We start from the raw sequence: 27,824 nt of genomic DNA, 5'->3' as shown, positions 1-27,824 counted from the left end.
CAAAGTGGCCTTGCAACATTCCTTCAAAAGGGCAATGAATGAAATTTTAGAAAAATAAGTATTTGAAGGAAGAAACACTAAAAATATGTATGGTACTGAATGCGTTCACGTGGACGCTGCTGCGTGACACGCGATTAGCTGCCGATTTTGTCAAATTCCAGCTTATCAACTTGACAGAATCGGCAATGTACTATAAGATAATATATACAATTAACATTACTTTGTTGTTCAATTTAACATTCACATATGTAATATTTTTCATAATGTGTTAGATTAAAATATAAATTATTAATATTGTTATTCGTATCAAAATATTTTCTTCAATCATACATTTCATTCCTCTACATACAACTTGCTATTTTCTCAAGAAAACTTTTTATGATTATAGAATTATAATATAAAGAAAATGGAGATAGTGTGAGACTTCTTTATATTTAGATTATAGGATTTGTAATTAATCTAGGTTAAAAGCATGTTACATATAATTAAAAAAAAAGGTAAACTTTATAGGAAAACATTTACCACTACAAAATGCGTGATATCAGACGAATAACCTTTTTGAAAAAGATAAAAAAAGCGCTAAGGAATATACTTGCTTCTCAAATAAAATCTAATTGATACGTTACATATTTATTATTCTTCTTATTATTCCAATCCAAGTAACAACAGCTTTAATTCTCTGTCAAAAATTATTACTTCTCAAAAAAAAAAAAAAACTATTATATCAAATTAAGAATTAAAACCTAAATGCTGTAGTCTTAACTAATCAAGTTAAATTATATCAAATTAAAAAGTAAAACCCAAGTGGTACCTTTGTTATTTATTCTAATGATATATTATACATCACTCATATAAAAAATTTGATATCAACAATTGATGCTAAGTTACATCCTACAAAATTGTATGTATCATTCGTATAAAAAATTTGATAACAACTGGAGTCAAGTTAAATCCCATACCAAATAATTTTAAATAAAAAATAAAAAATTCAAATAATATTATCTTCAATTTTTGTACAATGAAATCTAAGTGTGTACATGTATATATATAAATATATATATATATATATAGGAGACCAAGGCTAAGCTGGCATTTGAATTTTGAGTGGCAAAAATATATCTTATGAGTTTCCAATTTATATTGTAGATGACATCTCGTGTGTCTTCTTTACCAACGAAATTTGATTAGTTTAAATATCGCGTTATTGTATTTAGGTAGTCAAACGTGTTTTCGATAATCAAAAGTAATTTTTGAGATTTCATTTTTCGAATCACATCATTTTTTGTGTATATGAATAAAATGAAGAACTTTTTATTGCCTTCTTGTAGTCTAATAATCACTCTATAAAACACTAATAATCATTTGATTAAAATCGTTTATTTTATTATTGAAAACTGCAATTGAAAAAAAGATGCCCATCTAGCCCCGGTCTCTCTTATATACACATATGTTTTTTTATTGAAATATCTTTCTGTTCCGATCCAAATAGCTTTGATTCTTCTTACATGAAATTTTTTGTATCACAAATCATTCAAAGATATTTTCTCTTCCAACCAAAATAGTAATTATTTAATTCTCCTTCAAAACATTATTACAAAATTGCATTACTTTTTCCATTCAAGTGTTACCAAAAAAAAAGAAGTAACCGCATTACATAAAAATGAGCCTGAAATATTTGGAAGTGTGAAATCAAAATAATTTATTTAAAAATCAAGTAAGGAGTAGTTGATAGGACTGCAATGAATACGATTCTACAAAGTTGGCTCATGCTTATGCACCGATGTGAACCTGGCGTTCAACTTTATCCAAAATAAAAATTAATACCGCAGGCCGTTTGTACCGATTATTATTTCGTTTGTACCTCAAACAGTAAATTAAACAAAAAGTAAAAATAAAAAATGGCCAGCGCGCAACTTTAAGATTTTTTAATTTCATTTATGCCATTCAAAAGAGAATCGTTTGTACCCGTTTGTACTTCTCCTACTTTCGTTTGTATCTCAAAGTTCGGAGATACAGCGCGTTTCAGTTTTTTCGCGATCCATATATAACGAACTTAGCCAGTTTGTACCTCTCCTTTCGCCGTTGGTCCCATTTCGATATCTTTAAAAATGACCAACTTCCCCTCTTGGCGCATTTTCTTGGGAAATTTTGAAATCGCTGTATCTTCGAACCTTTTGAGGTAAAAACGAAAGTAGAAGAAGTACAAACGGATACAAACAATTTTCTTTCGAATGCCGTTGGTCCAATTTTATATCTCGAAAATTGGCTAAGTTCGCTGTATAGGTATTGCGCAAAAATTGAAATGCGCTGTATCTCCGAACCCTTTGAATACAAATGAAAGTAGGAGAGGTACAAACGAGTACAAACGATTCTCTTTCGAATAGCATAAATGAAATTAAAAAATCTTAAAGTTGCGCGCTGGCCATTTTTTATTTTTCACTTTTTGTGTTTGAGGTACAAACGAAATAATGATCGGTACAAACAAGTACAAACGAAGTACAAATAGTCTATGATACTAATTTTTGATAAAGTTGAGCGCCAGATTCACATCGGTGCTTATCGCGATTCGCATTCATCTTCATATTAGTAAGTGAGTTCTTAAATAGAGCTTCTTCTTTTTGTTCTTGCTATGAATCCTATAAATATAAGTAACCAATTTATAATTTAAAATTAATAAAAAATTAATAAAAATTTAATTTGAAAAAACTGTAACTTTATTAATGTTTGGTTTATCTCGCCAAATACAAAATAATGCTTCTCGTCATACTCGGCATGCCAAAGCTAAGAATAAATACAAAATCTAAAGTTGCAAACAGTTACAGTTAAATTTAATGTAAAATACTTATTAAGAAGTAATTTAATAATTCTATGCAAGTGATTTGACCAATTCACATCAATTCCGAGTTTTCTCTATCAAATATTGCAAAATATAAAAAAAACAACAATTTTTACAGTCATAAACTTTTATCCACATTCAAAAAATTTTTATTAGTTTTAAATTATAAATTGCTTACTTACTTATATTTGTATCCATAGCAAGAACAGAAAAAAGCTTTATTTAGCAAGAACTCATTTACTAAAATAAAGGCGAGTCCGAGTTGCGAGCATGAGTGCGTCAATCTTGCAGAATCGTGTTCATTGTAGTATTCGTCGCTTGATTTTTAAATAAATTATTTTTAGATTTCATACTTTCAGATATTCAAGCTTATTTTTACACAATAAAAAAGTTTAAACGTCCAATCGGATTTTTTACTTTCGCCCGTTCAGATTATGATAAAAATGACCAGTGTGCGATGTGTGAACAAGCGGCGATAGAGTTTTAAGAAAAAAAGAGAGCTTAAACTGTAGAGAGCTGTAAAACTGATGTTTTTGACGCGGATCGAGTTGTTATGTACTATTATGGTTTCCTCTGTATTAGTAATATGTTCATTTTATAATAAAATCTTTCTCGTTCTTAATCTTTAAAAACATGACCCGTTTTGTAACTTAAACGCCACACTTGGAACGGCATAAACCAACTTTGATTATTCAAAACATTCATAAAACTGAATATATTTTAACAATTTTTTTTTTCAATTAAAACGCTAAACAGGTAAGGAATATAACGATACCAAACAAATGTGCGTATACTTACTAATAAGAAAGTTATAAGTTATAAGTTATAAAAACAATAATTTCGAAAAAAATTACATTTTGTTTAAAAATTCTCATTTTTCATACATAAGTTACAAATATATTTTAAATATGCATTTTGAAAAGTAGAAATTTCAAACTTTCAGAAAAAAAGTACTGCATTATTGTATTTTTTTAAAAACATAATTATTTAAAAAGATAAAAATATTGTTTGAAATTCATGTTGAAAAGAAAACATATATTTTCTGTTGTTGAATAATAAATTTAAATAAATATAACAATAATTAATCAAACTTAGATGGTATGAATACGATATTCTTAATTTAAATTTAATTATCTTAGATTGTGCCGAAACATTCGAACATTAACCACAATCACGATCTGAGACGCTAATAATATAAATATGATAAGGCGCCGAAACATTCGGACATTCCTATATATGAAATAATCCCCCCCTTTCCAGAGATGCATACTGAGCGTGAAGTGAGACCAAGTTTGCAGCAATGCGCAGTGCTCAGCGGCGCGACGAAATACTCTAATACTCGCGAGAGAAAATTCAAAATAGCTAATCACTCTAATAATAATTTCTTCCACAAATTACGAAGTAATGGCTTATCAAGAAAGATTTTTTTAACTTTTTGATGCAGAGAAATGATTTCTCTAAATCCACAATGAGAATTCCAATTAGTTTCATTTTCTGTATTAGTTATTTTTCAATATTTCTTTAAACATTTACCAACTATTTATTTAAATTTATTTAAATTAATTAAAAATTAATTAAATTTTCTATCCTTTCGTAAGATTTTTTAAGCATCAATTACATATTTAATCAAATAAAATAATTTCGCTCGCTCAAGAGAACAAAAGTGATCATTGTGCGTCATCGCGGAGACAAAACATTATTTTCGCCGGTGGAACAGAATCGAAACCGTTAGTCTTAACAATATTTATAACATATTTATATTGCTTCTATAACAATTTATGATTATTATAATTCTTACAAATAAAGTTGTTTTTATATAAGATAGCATATGCAAAAATTAATAAATTCCGACATTTTCATAATGTGAAGGTAATTTATCGTACCATATTTTGATACATCCTGTAATGTATAATACATACATATTTATTATAAATAAATAATTTATATTAAATATAAAAATACACGGAGAGAATTTTTTTTTAGAGGTTACCCTGAAAATATGATAGTAAAACGCCCGCGTCTAATCGTGAACGCCGTTCCTGCCCATCTCTTATACACGACCCGTGATACGCTAACTATTTCTTCTTGTAATTTGAAAACAAAGCTTCGAACAAAATTTTTGTAAAGGAAAAATCGTCTTAGAATTCAATCAAAGAAATACGTCTCTTCAGAGACACATAGATTATTCTGAATCATCTGTACATTCTCTATTAAATAAATTTATTTCAAATATGATTGCGCGTCTATAATATTTGGACTTTTAACACAATCAGTCTGAATATAATGATCCCCGCTAATAATCTCCCCTAAATTAAATTATAAAAACTGTAAAGACCTTATTGCGACAAATATTATCTCAAGGTTCGAACTTGGGACCTCTCGACTTTCCGGGGCAAGTATCTTAACCAACTCGAGTCTTCGAAAATATTCCTCAACAATAACTGATATGTATAGAGAGAACGCATTATATAGCCATGTGCGTATAAACTTTTCTAAGGCTTAAAAAATAATTGTATAGGGTGCTCCGATACTTATATATCAATAAGTCGTATTGTTCATCAGTCTATGGGTAGAGGCATGCTGATAATGCAGAATAAGATTAGATCGCAAGTCCAGTGGGGAATGAGACAAGAGAAATTGAATTTTATATTCTAATCTAGTGTAAAATTCAATAACATGATGTAAAATATATATTTCATAATACAAATGTATTTAATAATGTATTTAATACAAATAATATCTGGCTTAATTTAACATTAATAAATTTAATAAATATTAAAAAAAATATAATTATAATTTATAATTACATATTTTTAAATATTTATTAAATTTCATTTATGTTAGATTCAGACATTATTTGTATCATTAAATACATATTTTATATTAACTTATTAAATTTTACATTATACCAGATTATAAAATTTAATTTCTCTTGTCTCATTCCCCGCAGTAATAATAAAGCATATGCCCTTACTCATAGGCAGATAGGCAATCCGATTTACTGATGTGGAGACCAAAAGCACGCTGTTTACAGAATGTTTGATAAATAACGATAAAACTCTCGTATAGGGATAGAGTGGACTAAATTGAGTCGAAAAGTCCTCTATCATTTTATAATTTTCGCAATAGTTAACAAGATATTAATTATTAAAAATTGTCGAATATTAGTTTTCAATAATTTTTTATTCAAATACTATCAACTTTACAGAAAAATGGCAAAAAAATTGTTTATTTTCTTCTTATAGAATTCTGAGAATTTGATCAGAATTTTTTAATATCGCATTTTCTCATGTTGAAAAATAGTTGCCAATAAAAAAATGTAGTACTAAAAAGTCTATAAAAAATTCTAAAATATTACTCTTACAACTCTATAAAAAGAAAATAAACAATTTCTGTCTCTTGCTGTTTTTCTGTAAATATTACTTGTTCTGTTAATATTACTTGAGTAAAAAATTATTGAAAATCAATATTTGGTGATTTTTAATAATTGATATCTTGTTAATTATTGCTAAAATTGCAAAATGATACAAGGCTTTTCGACTCGGTTTAGTCCGCTTAACCCCTATGCGAGAGTTTTATCGTTATTTATCAAACACCCTATAGATAAATACATCAAATATGATAAGTAAACATACGGCTGTTTCTTAAGTCTTAATAATATTTAAAAATAATGTATTTATTATAGGTATTTAAAACTTGTAAATCTTATTATTAATACTAACATGATCTTATAACAAAACATCTACAATCATGATATTCTTATTATAAAAAAAAAATGGTATATAAGAAATATTATACATGCATGTATATTATTCCATACATGGAATAGCGTGATATGTCTGAATATCCTTTCCAAAGATATAAAAGTCTATTGGATTTTTTAATAACGGCTGTTCTGTGTATCCAATCAGAAACATTTAAATAGATTATGAAATTGCGGTAAAGATAGATATATAAAGATAAATATATATGTTAAAGATTATAATGATTATATTATTTCTCAAACGTAAATTAATATAATAATTTAATAACATAATACGATCATATGCTATATCATAGTATATTATTGATGATGCAAACAATTCTTGTACCTTTTTTTTAAGAATATCATAATTGTGGATATTTTGTTTTATAAGATCATGTGCGTGCGTGCGTGCGTGCGTGCGTGCGTGCGTGCGTGCGTGCGTGCGTGCGTGCGTGCGTGCGTGCGTGTGTGTGTGTGTGTGTGTATGTTAATAGCATTAATGGTACACTTTACTTTAAATTAGTTTTATTAAATATTTATAATAAATACATTATATTTATTGTCGCTTATAATAAATATGTGTATCATACATTACAGGATGTATTAGAATATGATGTAACTCACCTTAACATGGAAACATTGGAATTGCTGCAGGTGCTATTATATGTAAAGACATCTTTATTTGTAAAAATTATAAACTATCATAAACTATTACAAAAACATGTTGTAAACACATTTAAAATAAAAAATAAAATATTTTATTATGCAAGATATTTTTTCATATAAAGATATAAAAAGACTATGTGAAAATATTTTTTCTAAACATATTATTATAATTAATTTAAATATTGTATTATGAAAATGGTTCAAGATAATATCATTTTAAACATTATATCTGAAAAACTATTCAAGAGAAGGAGACATTTCAAATATCATTATTTCATAATTCATGCGTTAAAAAATGAGTATATTAGACTCATTTCGAAAAACCAATAAAAAATCAAAATATCTACCGAAAGAGAATGTGAAAAGGATTTAATTTTCTTGTCACAGAAAGAACACACAGAGAGAAAAATATAATAATGTGAACATCGATCAATATGTGAGTATATACAATTTAAAAATAAAACTTCTATATTTAAAACCAGTTTTATAATAATATTATCTCTATTTATTTATTGTTAATAATATTTTTAAAAATTATTTTCGAAACGAATTTTGAAAGTTGCTGCTTTGAAATTTGCAAAATATCAAATTCTAACTTTAATGAAACTTTATATATTGTACATATTGGTTATAGTAAATAGATAGAATTTAGAAAACATCAGTTGCTGCTCAAAAATGGTTTTAAGAGGTAAAATTTTATGTGCAAAGCGGTTTTCATTATATCTGAAAAATCAAGAAATCAAATAAAGTTTTATGTAAAATTTTTATAATAAAATGATCTCTATTCATTCACGTCAATATTTTTGAAAAATTATAAATAAAAAATTTTTTAAACTTTTAAAAATAATTATATCTTAAATATTATTGATGTAAATAAATAAACATAATTTTATTATAAAACTATTGTATAAAACATTTTTTGATATTTCGAAAAATTTCTGAGTTATTACGAAAACTGGCTTTATATATAAAAGGTGATTTCACCTCTTAAAACAGTTTTTGGAACTAATTGCAACTAATATTTTCTAAATTCATCTATTTATACAAACTATATGTATAAATACAATTTCATTAAAATCAAAATTAACATTTCGCGAAATTCTCTTGTAAGATCAAAAATATAAAATTAAAAATGGAGGATCCAGTATGGAGGACCGAATTTTAAAAAATTTGATTATTATAAAATTTAGTTTTAGGGACTTTTTAACATTGTAAAGTAAACCAAATTACCAATTTTATTTTATTTGAACTTCACTAGTACTATTATTAGTAATTGACTGTTAGCGACAAGTAGGAACGAGTAGGCAGACCGCTATAAATACATCAACTTCCAAATTTACGAATCTCTTGACACAAGGTGTTTTTCATTGGAGGTTACCTATCTAAATTTTATAACACTTACAAATTACGTGAAATTAAAGAAATCTTATATTCGGTCAAAGTGATGAATCTTAGTGCTTAAATATTTTTTTGTAAATTTATATACATATATAATATTCTGCAAACTGCGTCGAAATCTTTTCCGGTCTTGAAACGCATTCACGATTATTTTTCACAATAAAATTATTCGCAGATTTAGATTCTCCTTAACATCTTATTATTAATATTCTTATATGTATATAAATTCGCACAGAAATACATTAAGATCCGCTTTGAACAAATTTAAGATTTCTCTCGCTTAATTTTCTTCTTGTGTATGTAAATATATCTTAGGCTAATAAAATAAATTTCTAATTTTTTAAATTTCTATCTTCTTAAGAATCAATCAAATTTCACAAACACTTACGCAGCTATAGTTTTTTTCTTTACATTCTGCACTATAAGTAATTACATCCTTATAAACATACCAGTAATTGTTTAAATGTAGGTTATCATAAATAATACAATTTATAATAGAAAGGTTTTTAATATAAATATTTGTAATTCATTTGAAAACTCAAGATTTTTCTTTAAGCAAGGAAAAATTATTTGAATTCACTTATAACAATTATTAATTAAAATATTTAAATAATAGAATGCGTCAATGTACCAGTAGCCAGACAGCCGGACGAAATTATCTGTGTCTGACCATAATTAGAAAATTAGTATGCTGATGGGAAAGATTAATATAAATAGATGTTTAATGACAAAAAATAACTAGTTTAAATTTGTCTTTAAGGTAAAAAGCATTTGAAATTAATATTAATTTAAATAAATAAAATTTTGTTTGTCATAAAACTGTCCAGACATAAGTACTGTTCCCAGTGACATGTAGCATGTATCCGTGTCCGAACATTACATAACATTTTATTTACACGTATTTTAAGTTAATAATGATCTCAATATGCTTTTTAAAATGTAATATTATAATTTAATTGTAATTTTTATAATATATATTAATATAATTAAGTTATAATACAATTCAAAACTACAAAATATTACAAAATACTTCCAAAATACTTACAAAATACATACAAAATTACAATTAAATTATAATTATAATTTTTAAATACAATTAAATTATAATACAATAATAAAAGTATTTGAGATTAATAATAATAAATTTTGTGTAAATATCCCGATCCCATAAGTATATGTCCAGATACTAGTATCTTACACGGTTAACGTTAAAATATTTGTAACAGAGACAATTAATTTAATTGATTTTTATTGGTCTAAATTCGTACACATTGTTTACAGTGTGCGCGTGTGTGTATGATTAGAATTAAGAATTCATTAATTTGTATTAGAATGTATTTGTAAATTTGATTTCACAGTCTACGATTAAGAGAGAATGTATATTGTAATTGCAGACATTAATCGATATATCGCTAAGGTTATTTCGAGATAATCGTAAGCAAAGTTCTAGATCTTTCTGTCGAAGAAAGTAATTCTTTTCTTTGAAAGCAAGTCGTTGTTTTTCTTCGAGAGTCATTGTTCATTTCCGATTAGATTCGACAAGAACCCTGACGAAAATGAGAAGTTTACATGTTTGCGAAAGTTCGTTGAGAATTTAGAAACAGTCAGTGTTCAGAAACAGTAGAGTGTTCATAAAGCGTTTCATGTTGAATATTTGTTTAATGTTTACATGAGCGTTTGCAAGAATTTGTTGAGAATTTAGAAGCGGTCAGTAGAGTATTCGTAAAATGGAAATTGCTGCAGCTTTTCAGAGAAAGCATTCTCTGAAAATAACAAGTTTCATGAAAGTTTGACGTTTACATAAACATTCAAGTGTTAAGTCTGCTAACTCAGATATTTTATTAAAAAAAAAAGGTACAAAATTTTTCACTGAAAAATTTCATCGTATTGCACCTTTTATCCTATTCGATGTTTTTTAAATGTGAGAAATTGAATTTCTCTGTATCCCCTAGTGGCGATGTTGCGCACTGCTTGAAAATTAGATATGTAGAAGAAGGCTAAACGAAGAAAAAACGTTTATGTTATGGAGTTGAAGAAACCATTTTTTGGACGTTTTTAACCGTTTGTATAAACACCTTACAAAACGTTTACTAAGGTTCAATAATTCGTCACATTGAAACAGCATTTGTTAAACGGAAGAAAAATGCTTGTCTCACAGTATTGAGAAAAGCGTTTGCTAAATGTTTGAAAAATCTGATAGTGAATTATCTGCACGAAGGTACATCAATATTTACTGAGCATCTTTGTAAAGCGTTGCTTTAGCATTATAGAACTTTCATGAAACAATATATACTGTATTCATAAGCGTTCTGAAAACCCCATGGTGTTCTGCAAGCGTTTTTATAAAGTTTGAAAGCGTATAAACTCTTAAAAAATCGTCATCGAACGATTATCAACGTTTTTATAAAATTCCGTATTTTCGCCAGGGAAGCCTTTGCGAGCATTGCAAGATTTGCATGCATTAACGAGTTACAGATTGTATTACTATTGTATCATCTTGTGAGCAATTTACTATCAAATAAACTGCAGTTATTTTATCAAACGAAGTAAAACTCATCAAGTAACATAAATATTAGCGGGAGAATGGACGAAAAAGCATCGCTCTATCCTAAATCAGTAATAAAATATTGAGCACTTCATTAATATGAACCCTCTTCCCCTTATTTTGTTCAAATCACCGCCTGGGCACATTTATTTTTAGGACTGTACCATTGATATATACCATAGAATAGTAAAGAATTAATACATTTTGACGTGTGCAAAAACTTATATAATTTTTTGCTTCTGACATTATGATCTAATATAGTTGTAATAAAAACTATCGCACGCAATACTGTATAAATTTGAAAATCCTCTATTCATAGTCACTTTTAACAATACTATAAATATTCATACGATAAAACTACTCACTTTGTTTTGGACAGATTTGGGTCACTGGTCTTCCTTTTTTCTCTCAACTGCCGCTGCAATTTTAATTAATTAAATTAATTTAAGTGAAAATATGTATATGTAAAGTGAAAATATGTATATATAAAACTATATATTAGGGGAGAGGTGGAGGAAATTGATCGGTCTTCAATAACCGGGAGAATGTTTTTCCATATTTTATTTATGTGGTAGCCATTATTTCTATTTAAATTGTTAGGGTGTTTTTGGATCTCTAATAACTTCTCTATACTTTTTTGGAAAGTATGATGTAATATTGGTTATTGTGATCGTTTTCTTAAATAATATTTGATGTCTTGTTTCGATGTTGTGTTCTGATAATGCTGATTGCGTGTTTTAACTTGACATCATTGGTGTTCTCTATAGATTGATCATTCTCCCGGTTTCTCCAATGTATATTTGTCCACAGGAATAGATATTTTGTATATCTTCTGCGGAACTGAGTGAAGAACTTTGATCTTTAGGATTTCTTAAGATTTGCCCTATCTTTTTGGGTGATTTAAAGGTAGTTCGGATATTGTATTTGTTTAATATCCTGCCGATCCGATCTATTGTTCCTTTGACATATGGGAGAATGGATTCTTTCATCTAGTTGTGTGTCGGAGACTGTCTTAATATTTTTTCATGAAGTATTTTTCGAGTTATAAGGCTTAAAAGTTGCAGTACCGCTAGCATTAGCAAGATGCCTGACGATTAAAATCTCTTGAATGTTGTTCAGAATCATGTCCTAAATAACATTTGTTAAGATCAATCATTTGTTAAGATCAATCAGTTATTGGAGATTGTTTCTCTTATTTTCATTTTTAAAAATTTATTTTTATATAATTCGAAAGGTATTTTATAAAAAAATATTTTATTATTAGATGTACAACTTTGCTTCCGCCATTTTTTTCCGAAATTCGAGGCTTTATTGTAAAAAACTGGTTATACATTTATGATTCAAAGTATTGTCCATCGCTGGCCACTACTTTCTCCCATCTTTCGGGTAGCGTACGAATCCCGCGTCAAAAAAACTGGTCATCTTTTGAGGCTATCCACGAATCGATCCAATATTTTACTTCTTCATAAGACCGGAAGTGCTGGTCAGCCAGGTCGTGTGCCATTGATCGAAACAAGTGATAGTCAGAGGGAGCAACGTCTGGAGAATACGGCGGGTGGGATAGGACTTCCCATTTCAACGTTTCCAAGTATGTCTTGATCACTTTCGCAACATGGGGTCGAGCATTGTCATGCTGCAAAATTACTTTATCGTGTCTCTCGTTGTATTGCGGCCGTTTGTCTTTCAATGCTCGGCTCAAACGCATCAATTGCGTTCGATACCGATTTTCTGTGATTGTTTCAGTCGGTTTTAACAATTCATAATACACTACGCCGAGCTGGTCCCACCAAATACAGAGCATGAGCTTGGACGTCAAAATCACCGTTCTTGAAGTGTTGAAACTATTCACGACATGTTCTTTCACTAATAGCGGCCTCATCATAAGTATTTGAGAGCATTCGATGAGCCTCAGCTACAGATTTCTTCATATTGAAGCAAAAAATTAAAATCTCCCGCAAATGACGAGAATTTGGCTCGTAAACTGACATTTTCAATCGAGAATAACTTTATGATGCAGATCACAAATCGACTAATATTTCTATGGGGTTATGTTGACAGATGCCCAAGTTTATTGTATGACATCTATGATCTATTTATTTCGACCACCACTTACCGCTAAAGCCATCTATAGGAAAACGGCGGAAGCAAAGTTGTACACCTAATATATATATATATAATAATATAAATATATGTATATTATATGTTGATATTTTCACGGTGTATAACGTATTATTCAAATAATTCATGCATTAACGATTTCAAAACATTAAAAAGCATTTGGAAAATATAGAAAATATTTTACAGTTCATGTTAATAATACATATAAACGCAGGATAATACATGTAAATACAGGAAAAAGTCCGGAAATGCTATAAAATGTCGCGAAAATGATCGACTATAGCAAAAACATATGTAAAAAGCAACTGTAAATAAAATATACGTAATAATGATAATAATTTTACTTTCGATGAAGTCTGCAAGTCATATAAAAATCGGATAAGAATCGGAAATTAAATTTTTTAAATTAAAGGAATTCCCATTTTGTATTAAATATTCTAGCAATATGTTTTATTTCAAGCATTCCAAAAAAATTAAAGAATTTTTTAGCATATTTTGAATTATATGGTTTAAAGTTACTGCTAATATCAGCATTATCCAAAGGGTCCGACTGATGATTAAAACCTTTTAAATGTTATTCAGAATCATGATTTTGATATCATATGTAAAGACCATTGGAAGGTTCTTTTTCATTTTTACTGAAAATTCAACTTTTCATTAACACTGAAAATATAAGAAACAACTTCCAATGGCTTCGGCATTTGATGTCATGACTCTGAAAAATATTTAAAAGATTTCAGTCAGATTTTGTGCTCCGCAATTTCTTCATTTCACTGTAATAATCAATTAAGATGCGAGCAAAAACTTGAGCGTTAATGGTCTGATCGGCAAGCGTGCTAAAATCAAAAATTGAAATTATTTAGAGATTTATTGCCCATAAGACGTAGAAACCTTCTAAGCGATAAAAAAAATAAAACAAATAAAACTGTGTTTATTCAAAATCGTCTAATCCGTTGAAATAAAACTTAGTACCAACGTGTTTAAGACGACAAATCTTAAAGAAAAATTGATAATGAATAGATGTCTAAACATAATTATCTTACTAATAAATGCAGCACGGATCTAAATCTAGACACGAATCAATAATTTCTGGAGGAATATGACAATGAGATGAATGAGAAAGCGCGTTTTCATTATTCATAAATTTAAGTAGGCTTTAGTAATTAGGTTTGAGTCAACAAATATTTGATAAACTAAAACGTAGAATAACAAAATAATTTTCTTTATCCAGAACCTATCGTTTGCAAATAATTAGATTGACCAAAATAGATAAATAGATCGATTAAACGTGAAAAGTTACGTTCAACTCATAAAAGAGAAATCTAGTAAATCATAACTATTATATCTATTTAGAAAGAGCAGGAAACTATACCCCTGAAGACAGGAGGCGAACGACTGAATTTATCAATAGGTAACCGTAAATTTTTGATTCGGAATTTTTGAAAGAGGTGATGATATATCACCTATAAGAGTTCGAGAATCAAAACACGCAGTATAGCGGAGACAATTTGATGTAGCTCTCCAATAAGTAATAAATTCATTGAAAAACTGAAAATTTTGTACCAATGATGGGAAATCTTATCAATCAGTATCTCGCTTAGACAACTCTTAGAGTCGTCGAGACAAATGAGAATTTTTCTCCATTAGAAGTTACACTACAGTTTTTCCAGCTCCTTCCATACCCTCTCCTCCATCCCTTTCTCTCCCTCCCTCCCTCCCACCCTCTCCCTCCCTTCACCTCCCTCTCTAATTTAATACAAAAATATTTTTTGGGATTTGGACATTCAATAGTGCTAACGCTAGTGGTACTTTCAAACATTAAAATGTTTCCAAAAAATAATTTTATTATAATGTTTTGGAAAGCTCTCCAGGTGCGCTACAAGAATATGCAATGAAAAATAGAGAGTTCCGTTTAAAAAATTCAAAGTGACATTGCTCTGACCTTAATAACGTCACAAACGACCCAAAATCAGACTGATCAGATCATAAAATAGATCATTTAAAATCCCATAACTTTTGTCTGAAACGTTTTTTTTCTAAAATGCTCTGTTTCCGAGATAAAAGGAGTGGTCTGAGACATCCTGTATAAACATATATAACTATACATAAAATGATATATTAGGTGTACAACTTAGCTTCCGCCGTTTTTTTTTCCGAAATTCGAGGCTTTTTTGTAAAAAACTGGTTATACATTTATGATTCAAAGTATTGTCCATCGCTGGCCACTACTTTCTCCCATCTTTCGGGTAGCGTACGAATCCCGCGTCGAAAAAACTGGTCATCTTTTGAGGCTATCCACGAATCGATCCAATTTTTTACTTCTTCATAAGACCGGAAGTGCTGGTCAGCCAGACCGTATGCCATTGATCGAAACAAGTGATAGAGGGAGCAACGTCTGGAGAATACGGCGGGTGGGGTAGGACTTCCCATTTCAACGTTTCCAAGTATGTCTTGACCACTTTCGCAACATGGGGTCGAGCATTGTCATGCTGCAAAATCACTTTATCTTGTCTCTCGTTGTATTGCGGCCGTTTGTCTTTCAATTCCATCAATTGCGTTCGATACCGATCGCCTGTGATTGTTTCAGTCGATTTTAACAGTTCATAATACACTACGCCGAGCTGATCTCATCAAATACAGAACATGACTTTGGACGTCAAAATCACATTCTTGAAGCGAACGACACGTTCTTTCACTAATAGCGGCCTCACCATAAGTATTTGAGAGCATTCGATGAGTCTCAGCCGCAGATTTCTTCATATTGAAGCAAAAAATTAAAATCTCCCGCAAATGACGAGAATTTGGCTCGTAAACTGACATTTTCAATCGAGAATAACTTTATGATGCAAACACAAATCGACTAATGTTTCTATGGAGTTATGTTGACAGATGCCCAAGTTTATTGTATGACGTCTATAATCTATTTATTTCGACCACTTATCGCTTAAAGCCATCTATAGGAAAACGGCGGAAGCAAAGTTGTACACCTAATATATATATAGATATACAGGATGTCCCAAAAAGATTGGAACACCTGAATATCTCGGAAAATATAAATTTTACAGAAAAGTGTATCAGATAAAAGTTTACACTGAAATTCATTTTTATATAAAAATGAAAATAAAAGAAACAATCTTCAATGACCTTGATCTTAACGAATATTATCCAGGACATAATCCTGAACAACATTCAAAAGGTTTTAGTCGTCGAATATCTTGCATAATGGTAATGCCGGCGGTACTTTCAAGCATCATAACTCAAAAAGTATTTAATGAAAAAAATATTTTCTTATTTAGCGTTTTGAAAAACTCTCGACATCAATTACTAAATTTCCAGAATCAAAAGTAGGGTATTCCATTAAAAAACATCGATGTGACTTTGGCGACGCCACCCAAGATCAAATTGATAAGATCAGTAAATAAATCTTTTTGAACTCTACAACTTTTACCTGAAACATTTCTGAAAAACTTATATTTTCCGAGATATTCAGGTGTCCCGATTATTTGGAACATCCTCTATACACATATATATTCATATGTCATTTTTTTTTTGTAAAATTATTAAGTACAAAAATAATGAGAAAAAAAATGAGAAAACATAAAAAAAATAATTAAAGATACATTTTCGCAACTTATTCTTTTAATTATTTCTTATTTTTCATTATTATTTTTTATTTTCTTTCATTTTCTCATTATTATTACTATTTCTGTCATATTAAACAATAATTTTATAAAAAGAAAGAAAATGTATGGATATATATGGACATATATGGACATATATGGACATACGAAATATGTCATATTATATATGTATTATGTAACTATTAGGTGTACAACTTTGCTTCCGCCGTTTTTTTCCGAAATTCGAGGTTTTATTGTAAAAAACTGGTTATACATTTATGATTCAAAGTATTGTCCATCGCTGGCCACTACTTTCTTCCATCTTTCGGGTAGCGTACGAATCCCGCGTCGAAAAAACTGGTCATCTTTTGAGGCTATCCTCGAATCGATCCAATTTTTTACTTCTTCATAAGACCGGAAGTGCTGGTCAACCAGGCCGTGTGCCATTGATCGAAACAAGTGATAGTCAGAGGGAGCAACGTCTGGAGAATACGGCGGGTGGGATAAGACTTCCCATTTCAACGTTTCCAAGTATGTCTTGACCACTTTCGCAACATGGGGTCGAGCATTGTCATGCTGCAAAATCACTTTATCGTGTCTCTCGTTGTATTATGGCCGTTTGTCTTTCAATGCTCGGCTCAAACGCATCAATTGCGATTCGATACCGATCGCCTGTGATTGTTTCAGTCGGTTTTAACAGTTCATAATACACTACGCCGAGCTGGTCCCACCAAATACAGAGCATGACCTTGGAGCCATGAATATTCGGTTTGGCCGTCGACGTGGAAGCATGGAACTCCCCATGATTTTCTGCGCTTGGGATTATCGTAATGAACCCATTTTTCGTCCCCAGTCACAATGCGATGCAGAAATCCCTTCCGTCTTTACCTTTCAAGCAACTGTTCACAAGCAAACAAACGCCGTTCAACATCTCTCGGCTTCAATTCGTACGGCACCCAATTTCCTTGCTTCTGAATCATTCCCATGGCTTTGAGGCGTTTTAAAATGGTTTGTTGAATCACTCCCAATGATTGTGCCAATTCTTCTTGATTTTGACACGAGTCTTGCTCAAGTAATGCCTCCAATTCTGCATCTTCGAAAACCTTCTCTCTTCCACCGCTATGCCGGTGTTCGACGTCAAAATCACCATTCTTGAAGTGTTGAAACCACTCACGACACGTTCTTTCACTAATAGCGGCCTCACCATAAGTATTTGAGAGAATTCGATGAGCCTCAGCCGCAGATTTCTTCATATTGAAGCAAAAAATTAAAACCACCCGCAAACAAGACAAGAATTTGGCTCGTAAACTGACATTTTCAATCGAGAATAATTTTATGATGCAGACACAAATCGACTAATGTTTCTATGGGGTTATGTTGACAGATGCCCAAGTTTATTGTATGACGTCTATGATCTATTTATTTCTACCACCACTTACCGCTGAAGCCATCTATAGGAAAACGGCGGAAGCAAAGTTGTACACCTAATACATACGTTTATATATACTTATAAAATGATCATACATGAAAAATTTTTTATATATTGTATAATAATATAGAGTATATTGTATAATAATATCAATATTAAGTAATTATATTATCGTTATAGTTCAAAAAGTCATTTTCTAAATCAACAGCTTGCACAATAGTAAATATATATATGCATTTTCCTGCATAAATTCTTTCATAACGAACTATGAATTATTTTACGTCATCAAATTACGTCATTAAATATAGCGGCAAAAGTACACTATAAAACTGCACTAAGGTCAACACATGTTTAGTTAGGAGTGCAAGAAACTCGCATTTTCGGCAAGTGCTGCTGTCACTGAACGAGTTTTTGGTGCGCACTTAGTACGGCTCAGTGAAAACCGCTATAAAATATTATATATTAATTGCACGGCTTTCTTGATAAAACAAAAATTATATCAAATATGATTTTTTTGATGCATAAAATAAATTAATAATCATTATAACATTATATGGTTAAATGTATTTAAAACTGAACAATATATTTAATTACCTTATGATGTATCCGCTCCTTGTAACTTTCAGACCTGTTGATGTTTGACGTCTTTGGCTTACTGGAAATATTTTGCTGGACCCTAAATAATCATAATTGATAAAACATAAATTAATTTCTACGATGTAAATCAATTGTATAAAACGCACGCACGCACACACGCACGCACGCACGCACGCACGCACGCACGCACGCACGCACGCACGCACATTGATATTCAATACTATTGCGTAAAAATCAACCTGAAGAATAATTTTTTTTAATTTTATATGAAAATTGAATGTAACAAAATTAATAAAGTCAAATCTAGAATTTAAGATGTAAAAAGTTATGGTAAGAATTCGGTATACTTTCCAAATCCAATTTCGATTAAAATTTGATAGATATGTAGTATTGACTGTAGTTTAATCCATAAACAGTTAAGGAAATATTTGTAAAATGTTCAAAATTCATTTAATCGACTTAATTAACATTTTTTTTAATATTATTGTGAAAATATAGTTAGAATTAAAAACTACTTCGTTGATTGAATAGTTTTTTATTCATATATTGAGAAATTGTAAGTACTATGGCGACAAAATATTATTATTTATTAATAAACATTATTAAGAACATTATATATTAAAAAAAAACAAAGAAAATCTCGGTTAATATATCGATCGATGGCTTTGACATTAATATATGTTGCTGACAAGGTCATGTCTTTGAGCTCAAAGAGATTCGCATATGTCAAAGTCAACGTCATCGGTGTGATCTCCTCTGATCGGCATATTTATCAAAATAAAATATTCTCAAAGGAATGAAAACTAGGCACCGGTTGATATGAGTGGATGTGTGTTATCATACTGTGCACTAAAGGGACCTAATACAGAAGACATTTAAAGTGTATAAAATGTTATTTATAACCAAATAGTTAATAAAAGATCCGATATATACAAAATTATGTACTATTTTTTAATTAAGCAGAGAATGACAAAGCGATTTTTAAATTAATATTTAACAAAAAGAAATCAAACAAAAACAAAATTATATATTATACAATATTTATTAACAAAGCCAGAAGATGATAATGATCTATTTGATCTAAATCTCCATTTGTTTATAATTTAATATTTAATTAAAGGAGATCGGATGCAAACGAAATTGCAGGCTGGTATTTATTAATACAAAATGCATGATATCAGTACAAACCTTTTTATCTTTTTATTTAAAAAAAAAATTTTAAAGAGGCATTAATAATATGCTTCCCGAATAAAACTTAAATATATAAAATTATACGTTATGTATCTTCTTATTATTCCAATTCGAATAGTAGCAGTTTTATTTATTCTTCAAAGATATTATTATTGAAGATATTTTTATTCCAATCCAAGTAATGACAGCTTTAATCCTCTATCAAAAATTATTATCTTCGAAACAAACTAATGTATCAAATTAAAAGTAAAAATCTAAATACAGTTATAATTAATTTAACCAAGTTAAATTCTATCAAATTAAAAAATAAAGTAGTACAATATTTGTTATTTTGGGGATATGGAAAATGAGGAAATAGTAATAAGTGGAGATTTTAATGTAAGAACAGGCGAACTAGATAATGTAGAGTGGGAAGAAGAAATAGAAAGGAGAAATACAAAGAGAAAGACAAAGTTATAGGAAACGAAGGCAGAGTTGGTAGATTGGACACAAAGAAAAGGATGATACATTTTAAATAGATCGACGAAAGGAGGGGAATATACTTATGTAGGAGGTAATATACTTATATAGGGGTAGTACGATTATTGATTATGTGATTGCAAACGAAAATATAAGAGAAAATATAAAGGAATTTGCGATAGGAGATAGGGTAGACTCGGATCACATGCCGCTGTTGCTTAGCATGGAAGGAGAAAAGGAGAGGCATAAAACAAAGAAAGAGAAAAAAAGTAAGGGATAAAGGAGATAATTATGAAATGAAGACTATAAAATATCAAGAAAAAACAGAAATCTTAGCTGGCGAAGCAGATTAAAAAGGAGTAACAATAGAGGAAAAAAGGCAAAGGATCAAGAAAATTGTACATGAAGCGATCATCAAGAAGAATCAAGAAGAAGGTAAAAACCAAAAGATTCGAACTAGGACATAAAAATTGGTGGGATGGAAGTTGTACCGGGAAGAAAAGGGACATACAAAGAATACATAGGAAATGGAAACTAGGAAAAATAGATAGGAGAGAATACATGAAAGAAAGAAGGAAATTTAAGGAGTTGAAGGAGAAGAAGCAAAAAGAAAAGAGAAAAGAAGAAAAACGGAATTGAAAGATTTGAAAAAAGAGGAGGAAAATTTATAAATAAAAAAAGACAAGAGGATATGAAGAGATAACATTGAGACAGAAGAATGGAAGCATTTTATGAACCTTCTAAACGTACTGAAATAGATGTACAGGAAAAGGAAGAAATGGAGACAAAAGAGAGATGGAGAAGAAGGACAGAAAATGGAAAACTTGAAAGAGGAAGAAATTAGGAGAACATAAAAGAAGATGAAGAACAAAAAGACCATGGATATAAATGGAATTTCGATGGAAGCGTGGAAATATAATATACGGAAGATATGTTATGGAAGAACATGATAGAACTATTGGGACAAATTTAAAGACAAGAAGAGATACCTGAAGATTGGAGGCAAAGTATTGTACCATTATAATATATAAGAGAGAAGACACAGAATCGGTAGGAAACTATAGGGGGATATCGTTATTGTGTACAGCGTACAAATGGTACGCGGAGATTTTAAGAATTAAATTGAAAGAGGAGGTAGGGAAAAAAAACATAATCCCGGAGACGCAAACAGGATTTAAAAAAGGCAGGTCGACAATGGATAACATATTCGTACTGAATCATTTGATTCAAGAGCAAGCGTAGAGAAAGGAAAGTATATGCTCTCTGCGGATTTGAAGGCAGCTTTCGACAGAATGGATAGAGGTGTACTATGAAAATTACTAAGGAGAATTATTACTATGGAATCAAGGAACAGCTGATAAGGAGATTGGAGTATATATGTGAGAAAACGGAAATTACGGTCAGAACAAGCAGAGGTTTGACAGAGAAGTTCCAGTTAAGAAGAGGAGTTAAGCAGGGCTGTGTCCACTCCTGAGTCCACTCCTGTTTAACTTGTATTGTATATTGCGGGCTTTGACAGAGAGTTAAAAAATAGAAATATAGGGGGAGTTGCGGTAGATAGTATAAGGATAGAATTTAGTGTACGCGATATAGTGTTAGCGAAAAATAGGGTTGCGCTGATAGATATGATGAATACTAAGAAGAAAAGGTAGGAAACTAGAACTGTGCGCCGAAAAAACAAAGATAGTAGTATTTAATAAGCATGGGAACGAAAAGAAAGAAGTGGGAGACATGGAAATGGGAGAGTAGAGAGATTGAGGTACAATGTTTTAAGTACTTAGGCTTTATTTTTAATAGAAAAGATGATTATGAAGATCATATAATAGAATTGAGCAAGAAAAGGAGGGTGGCAGCCAAAAAGATATGGGGTTTAGGAGAAAGACTATGCAGAAACGATTTTATAAGGAGAGGGGTACTATTTAAATATAATAGTACAAAGTGTTATGGAGTATAGAATAGAGATGGGTATAGGAAGAAAGAGGAAGTCTGGAGAAAATTATGTTAAATTATGTGAGATGGAAATTCAACGTAGAGTTCTGCTTCACTCCGAGATATGTAATAATGAGGGAATTAGCTATGGACAATAAGGATAGGTTGAAAAACCTATGAAACCATAAAATACGAGCCATGAAAGACCAAAGAAGATTAAAGAAAAGAAGGGACGGCCTACTTCGATGTTGGAAATAAAAAGAAAAGAATAAAAGGAAGGATATATTGTATATCGTAAAGAAAGAGAAAGGTTTTATAGGAATGGATGGGAAATAAATGCTAGGGGACGATAGAAATGGGAGGTTAGAGGAGAAAATAATTAGGAGGAAAAGGAATGGGCAAAGACAATGGGAAGCTAGTAGGATGAGAACTGCGAGATACAATGAAAGGTACAAAGAGTTTACGGGGAATAGATGTCCCAATTATTTAAGGAAGGAAAACATATGTAGGATAGGAGTGGGCGAAGAAGTGCGAGGGTTAATTAGGCTTAGATGTGGAAATATGGAGGAAGGAAATAAATATTGACTAGATAAGGAATATAGAGAATACGTATTTTGCAAAATAAGGATAGATTGATATAAAACACTATGTGGAGGAATGCTCAAAAGTATGTTGGTTTCGGGAATTAGAAAAGGATAAGGACGAAATATAGAAGGAATTTTGAAGCGAAGAAGTAGATTCAGTTAAATGTTTTAAAATTTTAGGTAAATTAGAGAAAGAAAAAAAGAGATCAGGAAAGGAAAAACGGAGGAAAAGACAAGCGAGATAAAGACTAGCGAGGTAAAGAACATGGAGTAATATATTTAGGCAGGAAGACAAATTTGCATCTAGAAATGCGTGAGACATGATTAAAAAAAAGATGTGACATAATATTAGAAATATATACTGTACTGCGACATATCTATGTATAATTGTAGCTAGGAATCGTACTATTGTACTGTAATATAAAGGGTTTTATAATAAGGACGCTCGATTTTTAAATATAAATAAAACAAGTTGTGTATGAGATATCCACTCAATTTTTTTTTTTTGAAAGAATATTTTATGGCATTAAGTATGGAATATAACGTCGCTCAAATGTCCGCCGCGGCTTTGCTTGGTGACACGTATTCGGGCGGTCCAATTTTCGATGACTTTCTCGCATAAATCTGGCTGAATTTGCTGGATGGCGTTTGTTATGTTGACTTTGAGAACATCAATTGTTTGCGGTTTATTCGTATAGACTTGCGATTCAAGATACCCTCAAAGGAAGAAGTCTAAAGGCGTTAAATCGCATGATCTTGGTGGCCAGTTCACGTCGCCGCCGCGCGAGATAATGATCATGCCCTCAAATTGCTCGTGCAGAATGTCCATCGTGGCATGCGTGCATGTGTGGCACGTAGCGCCATCCTGTTGGAACCACATGTTATCGGTATCCATATCATCCATTTAGACTACAAGAAGTTGCTTATTACCGATCTGTAGCACTCACTGTTGACGATTATGACAACGTCCGCTTCGTTTTGGAAGAATGGATCGATGATTCCGCCAGATCAAAATCCGCACCAAACAGACTTTCTCGGGATGCACTTGGAGCTGGTGTATCTCGCGTGGATTGATATCGTCCCAAATTTGACAATTTTGCTTGTTCACACATCCATTCATCCAAAAATCATCGCCTCATCGCTAAAGATGATTTGTTTGGCGAAATTTGGATTAACTTCCCAGAACCAACTGCTCCAGAACCCAATCAGGGATGCACGGCGTTGTCTATGGTCGTTTACCTTAAGTTCCTGGGTCAGTTGAATTTTATAGGGGTGCAAACCCAAGTCCCGACGCAAAATTCACCAAGTTGAAGTCGCAGAAAAGCCAAGTTCTTGTGAACAACGAAAAATTGACCGCCTCGGATTTTCCCGTACATTCTCACACACAGCAGCGATGTTTTCAGTAGACCTTGCGTTTCAGCGACATACTGGTGTTGGCTGATTATTTATTCGATTGGCTGATTATTCGAATCGGTTGACTCGAATTTGGCCACCAAACGAATAATCAACTCGGCAGGACGATTGTGGCGAGGATAAAAATCACGTAATGCGCGGAACGTTTTTCGAACGGAGTACTGATTTTGATAATAAAATTTTATGATTTGCACACGTTGCTCAACACTATGATCTTCCATGATGATTTGCCATACACTACTAAACAATTCACAACAAATTTAACAGATGTCATTTTAACATGGCTACTATGATCTAACAAATTTCGAGCGTCCCTATTGAAAGACCCTATAGTATATTGTATAGTACAGTATATATATATATATGCAATAGTCAGGCCGTGATATAGGTAATAAATATTATAAGATAGAAGAACATATATTACGATAAAGCAAAGAAATGAAAATAAGAATATTAAGAAAATCTTTTATTTGTTTTTTAGAGTTAGATACTAGCAGTGTGGAAGGATGAGTGTGGATAAAGAATTTATGTAAACCAAATCCCCTTCTTGGCTAAATGCTGAAGTGTAATAAATTCTACTTAACTCTAATTAATAATTCAATGAAAGTAGTAATATCAGGTTCAAAGGAATAAATTAAAAGATATGAAAAAATAGCCAAATATGAGCCAACACAAGGTCTCCGTGTGATAAATTCAACATACAGATTCGATCCCATGGATTGGATCCTCTTCAATGTATCAAAAGTAGTGGATTTATATTTAAAATAGTTAAAATGAGGACATCATTACACTATTGCTCAGAACAAATTTATGAATAATAAAACAAACATCAGTTCTAGTTAAGACTATATTATTTAAGTTTTTTACTTTTAATTTGGTACATTAGTTTTTTTCGAAGAGTAGTAATTTTTGACAGAGAATTAAAGCTCCCATTACTTGGATTGGAATAAAAATATTTTCAATAAGAATATCGTTGTAATATTATGTATTAAATATTATGTATTAAATACTATGTATTAATTAAATATTATGTATTAAATATTAAACTAGTCTGCAATTTGCATCCGATCTCCTTTAGTTAAATATTAAATTATAAACCAACGCAAATCCAGGTCAAATAGGTCATTATCTTCTGACTTAATTAAGAAATACTATATAATTTTATATAATAGTATATAGTAATATATAATTTTGTTTTTGTTCTCATTTTGTTAAATATTAAGTTAAAAATCAGTTTGTCATTACCACTTCCTAATTTAATTAACAAACATTAGTGAATAATTTCATTTCCGTTCAATCTCCTTTTGTTAAATATTATTATTAATAAATAGAAATCGATAACGAATAAAATCGTTTTTTCATTATCATTTCTTAATTTAATTCTTGACCATTTTCCGAATTTTCGCAATCGAGATATTAATTTCTAAAGCGCCGCATATCCACCATCAATAGCTTGGCGCACACGAAGTAGGGATGTCTTACAAGTGTCCCGCGCCGTCACGCACATAACCGCGAGCCTCTAAACATCATAACTCGAACGGCGCGCTTGCCAGACATCCAATCTTAGAGAAAATATAAAGAGAGTGGCCAATGCATGTGCCTAATGCTGAATTGGCTTTACCATTTATAGATCAACTGTTAGTTAGAAGACAACGTTAGAAAAAAAAAGATTAGAATGATGAATTGCATCATAAATATTTGCTGGAAATGGCGATTTCCGGCTAATTGGTGCCACTCTCTTTATACCCACCTCTATCTGATCAATGTCCTAGCGCCAGACGCTACAACCGTACATTCTGATCTAGTCGATGACATTAATAATAATGTTTCTTAAAATTATGATAAAATTCAGAGATTTATGTCGCAATATCTCCACTCGCGCGTAGGATAGAAAAAAAAATAAAAGCACTTTCATTATACAATCCAAGTGGTAACTAGCTATCAATTTAGCATGTATAAAACTTGATCAGTTCATCCGTTATTGAAAATCATGTCTTCAGATCTACCGTAACTCGGCTCGCGTAAAGAACTGCAGCAGTGTCTTGTGTCAAGACGCTTCGCTTGTCTTAACACCGAGACACTATCATGTCTCCAGATACAGCACATTAAAAATGAGAAAACAAAATGCAATAGATAGCATAATGAAAGGCGCAAAAACTAAGAAGAAATTTTTATATCAGTAAGAAAAAATAAAATTGCAGACAAAAAAATCGAAATAAGCAAGATCTCCAGAAGCAGCATACTTGACGTGCCCAATTTGTTCATAATTCATGCAAATAATTCAATGAATATTATTAATTATAAACAATTTTTGGCAAATTAAAGAAATTTTAAAAATATTCAAGTTATTATTTTATTGATATATTTTATATTGAAAAAACAAATATACATACAAATATTATAGTAATAATCGCATTGCGTGCTACAACAAAAGCTACAGCAATGAAGTGAGAAATAAGAACGGTAATGGACGTGAATATCGACACATTTCAATTTCAAGTTAAAAAACATTACTTTTGAAGATTACTCTAATTTAAATAATCAAAAATTCATGTAGACTGCAATAATAATACATTTAAGAAGGTCCTAAAGTAAAAATCGAACTCCGATAGGATCACTATTTTATCCATTCAATAAGAGTTATACACACAGTTTACATGTCAAAAATACATACTGTATCAATACTATATACTCTCCTACACAGCATCAAATGTCACCAGATTATCGTCAAAATATTCCAAATGTCTTTTACGGAATATTTCATTTGAATCACATTCTAGAGAATTCTATTTGAAATATATTTGCAATATATTTTCTGTTAATGTTCTGAAGACGTTTCGCTTCAATCTTTCTGAACGTTTCGTATGAATAGTCTGGCGACATTCTATTTGAAATATTTAAAAATATTGCAAATGAAATATTGTAGAGACAAACCATTGAAATATTACATTAACGATATTACCCTTAATATTCTTGAAAGGTTTCGCTTCCAATCTTTCTGAATATTTCATACAAAATATTTGGGTAATCTCTCTCCAAAGTACAGTACTTGCGTACAGTTTTATTATTATTGTTATACAATATATTATAGTTAATATATTATAGTTAATATATTACAGTTTCTAATGACATTATGTTTGAAATATTGTAGAATGTCGCGAATGAAATATTCTAAAGACTTTGTATAAAGGTAGGCTATTTTAACTTTTCCACGCTGAAAACTCGAAAAGGAAGTATTTAGAGAGAGAGAGAGAGAGAGAGAGAGGAGGGAGGGGGAGGGGGGAGGAGGAGGGA

At 30.6% G+C, this 27,824-nt stretch overlaps 1 protein-coding gene across 1 annotated transcript in view; it reads right to left on the bottom strand.

Moving 5' to 3' along the window:
* Window positions 1-27,824, bottom strand: part of LOC105622945 (rho guanine nucleotide exchange factor 11) — a 343,184-nt gene that overhangs the window by 149,661 nt on the left and 165,699 nt on the right. Inside the window, exons 15-16 of the mRNA XM_012204353.1 lie at window positions 18,952-19,033; window positions 11,556-11,608 (exon numbers count right to left, since the gene is read on the bottom strand). Coding sequence (XP_012059743.1) covers window positions 11,556-11,608; window positions 18,952-19,033 — 135 coding nt within the window. The remainder of the gene's footprint in view (window positions 1-11,555; window positions 11,609-18,951; window positions 19,034-27,824) is intronic.

The sequence above is a fragment of the Atta cephalotes genome (genome assembly GCF_000143395.1).
Source record: "Atta cephalotes unplaced genomic scaffold scaffold00050, whole genome shotgun sequence".
NCBI classification, from domain to species: Eukaryota; Metazoa; Arthropoda; class Insecta; order Hymenoptera; family Formicidae; genus Atta; species Atta cephalotes.
The sequence above is the reverse complement of the archived record's forward strand: the minus strand, read 5'-3'. Positions and strand labels throughout refer to the sequence as shown.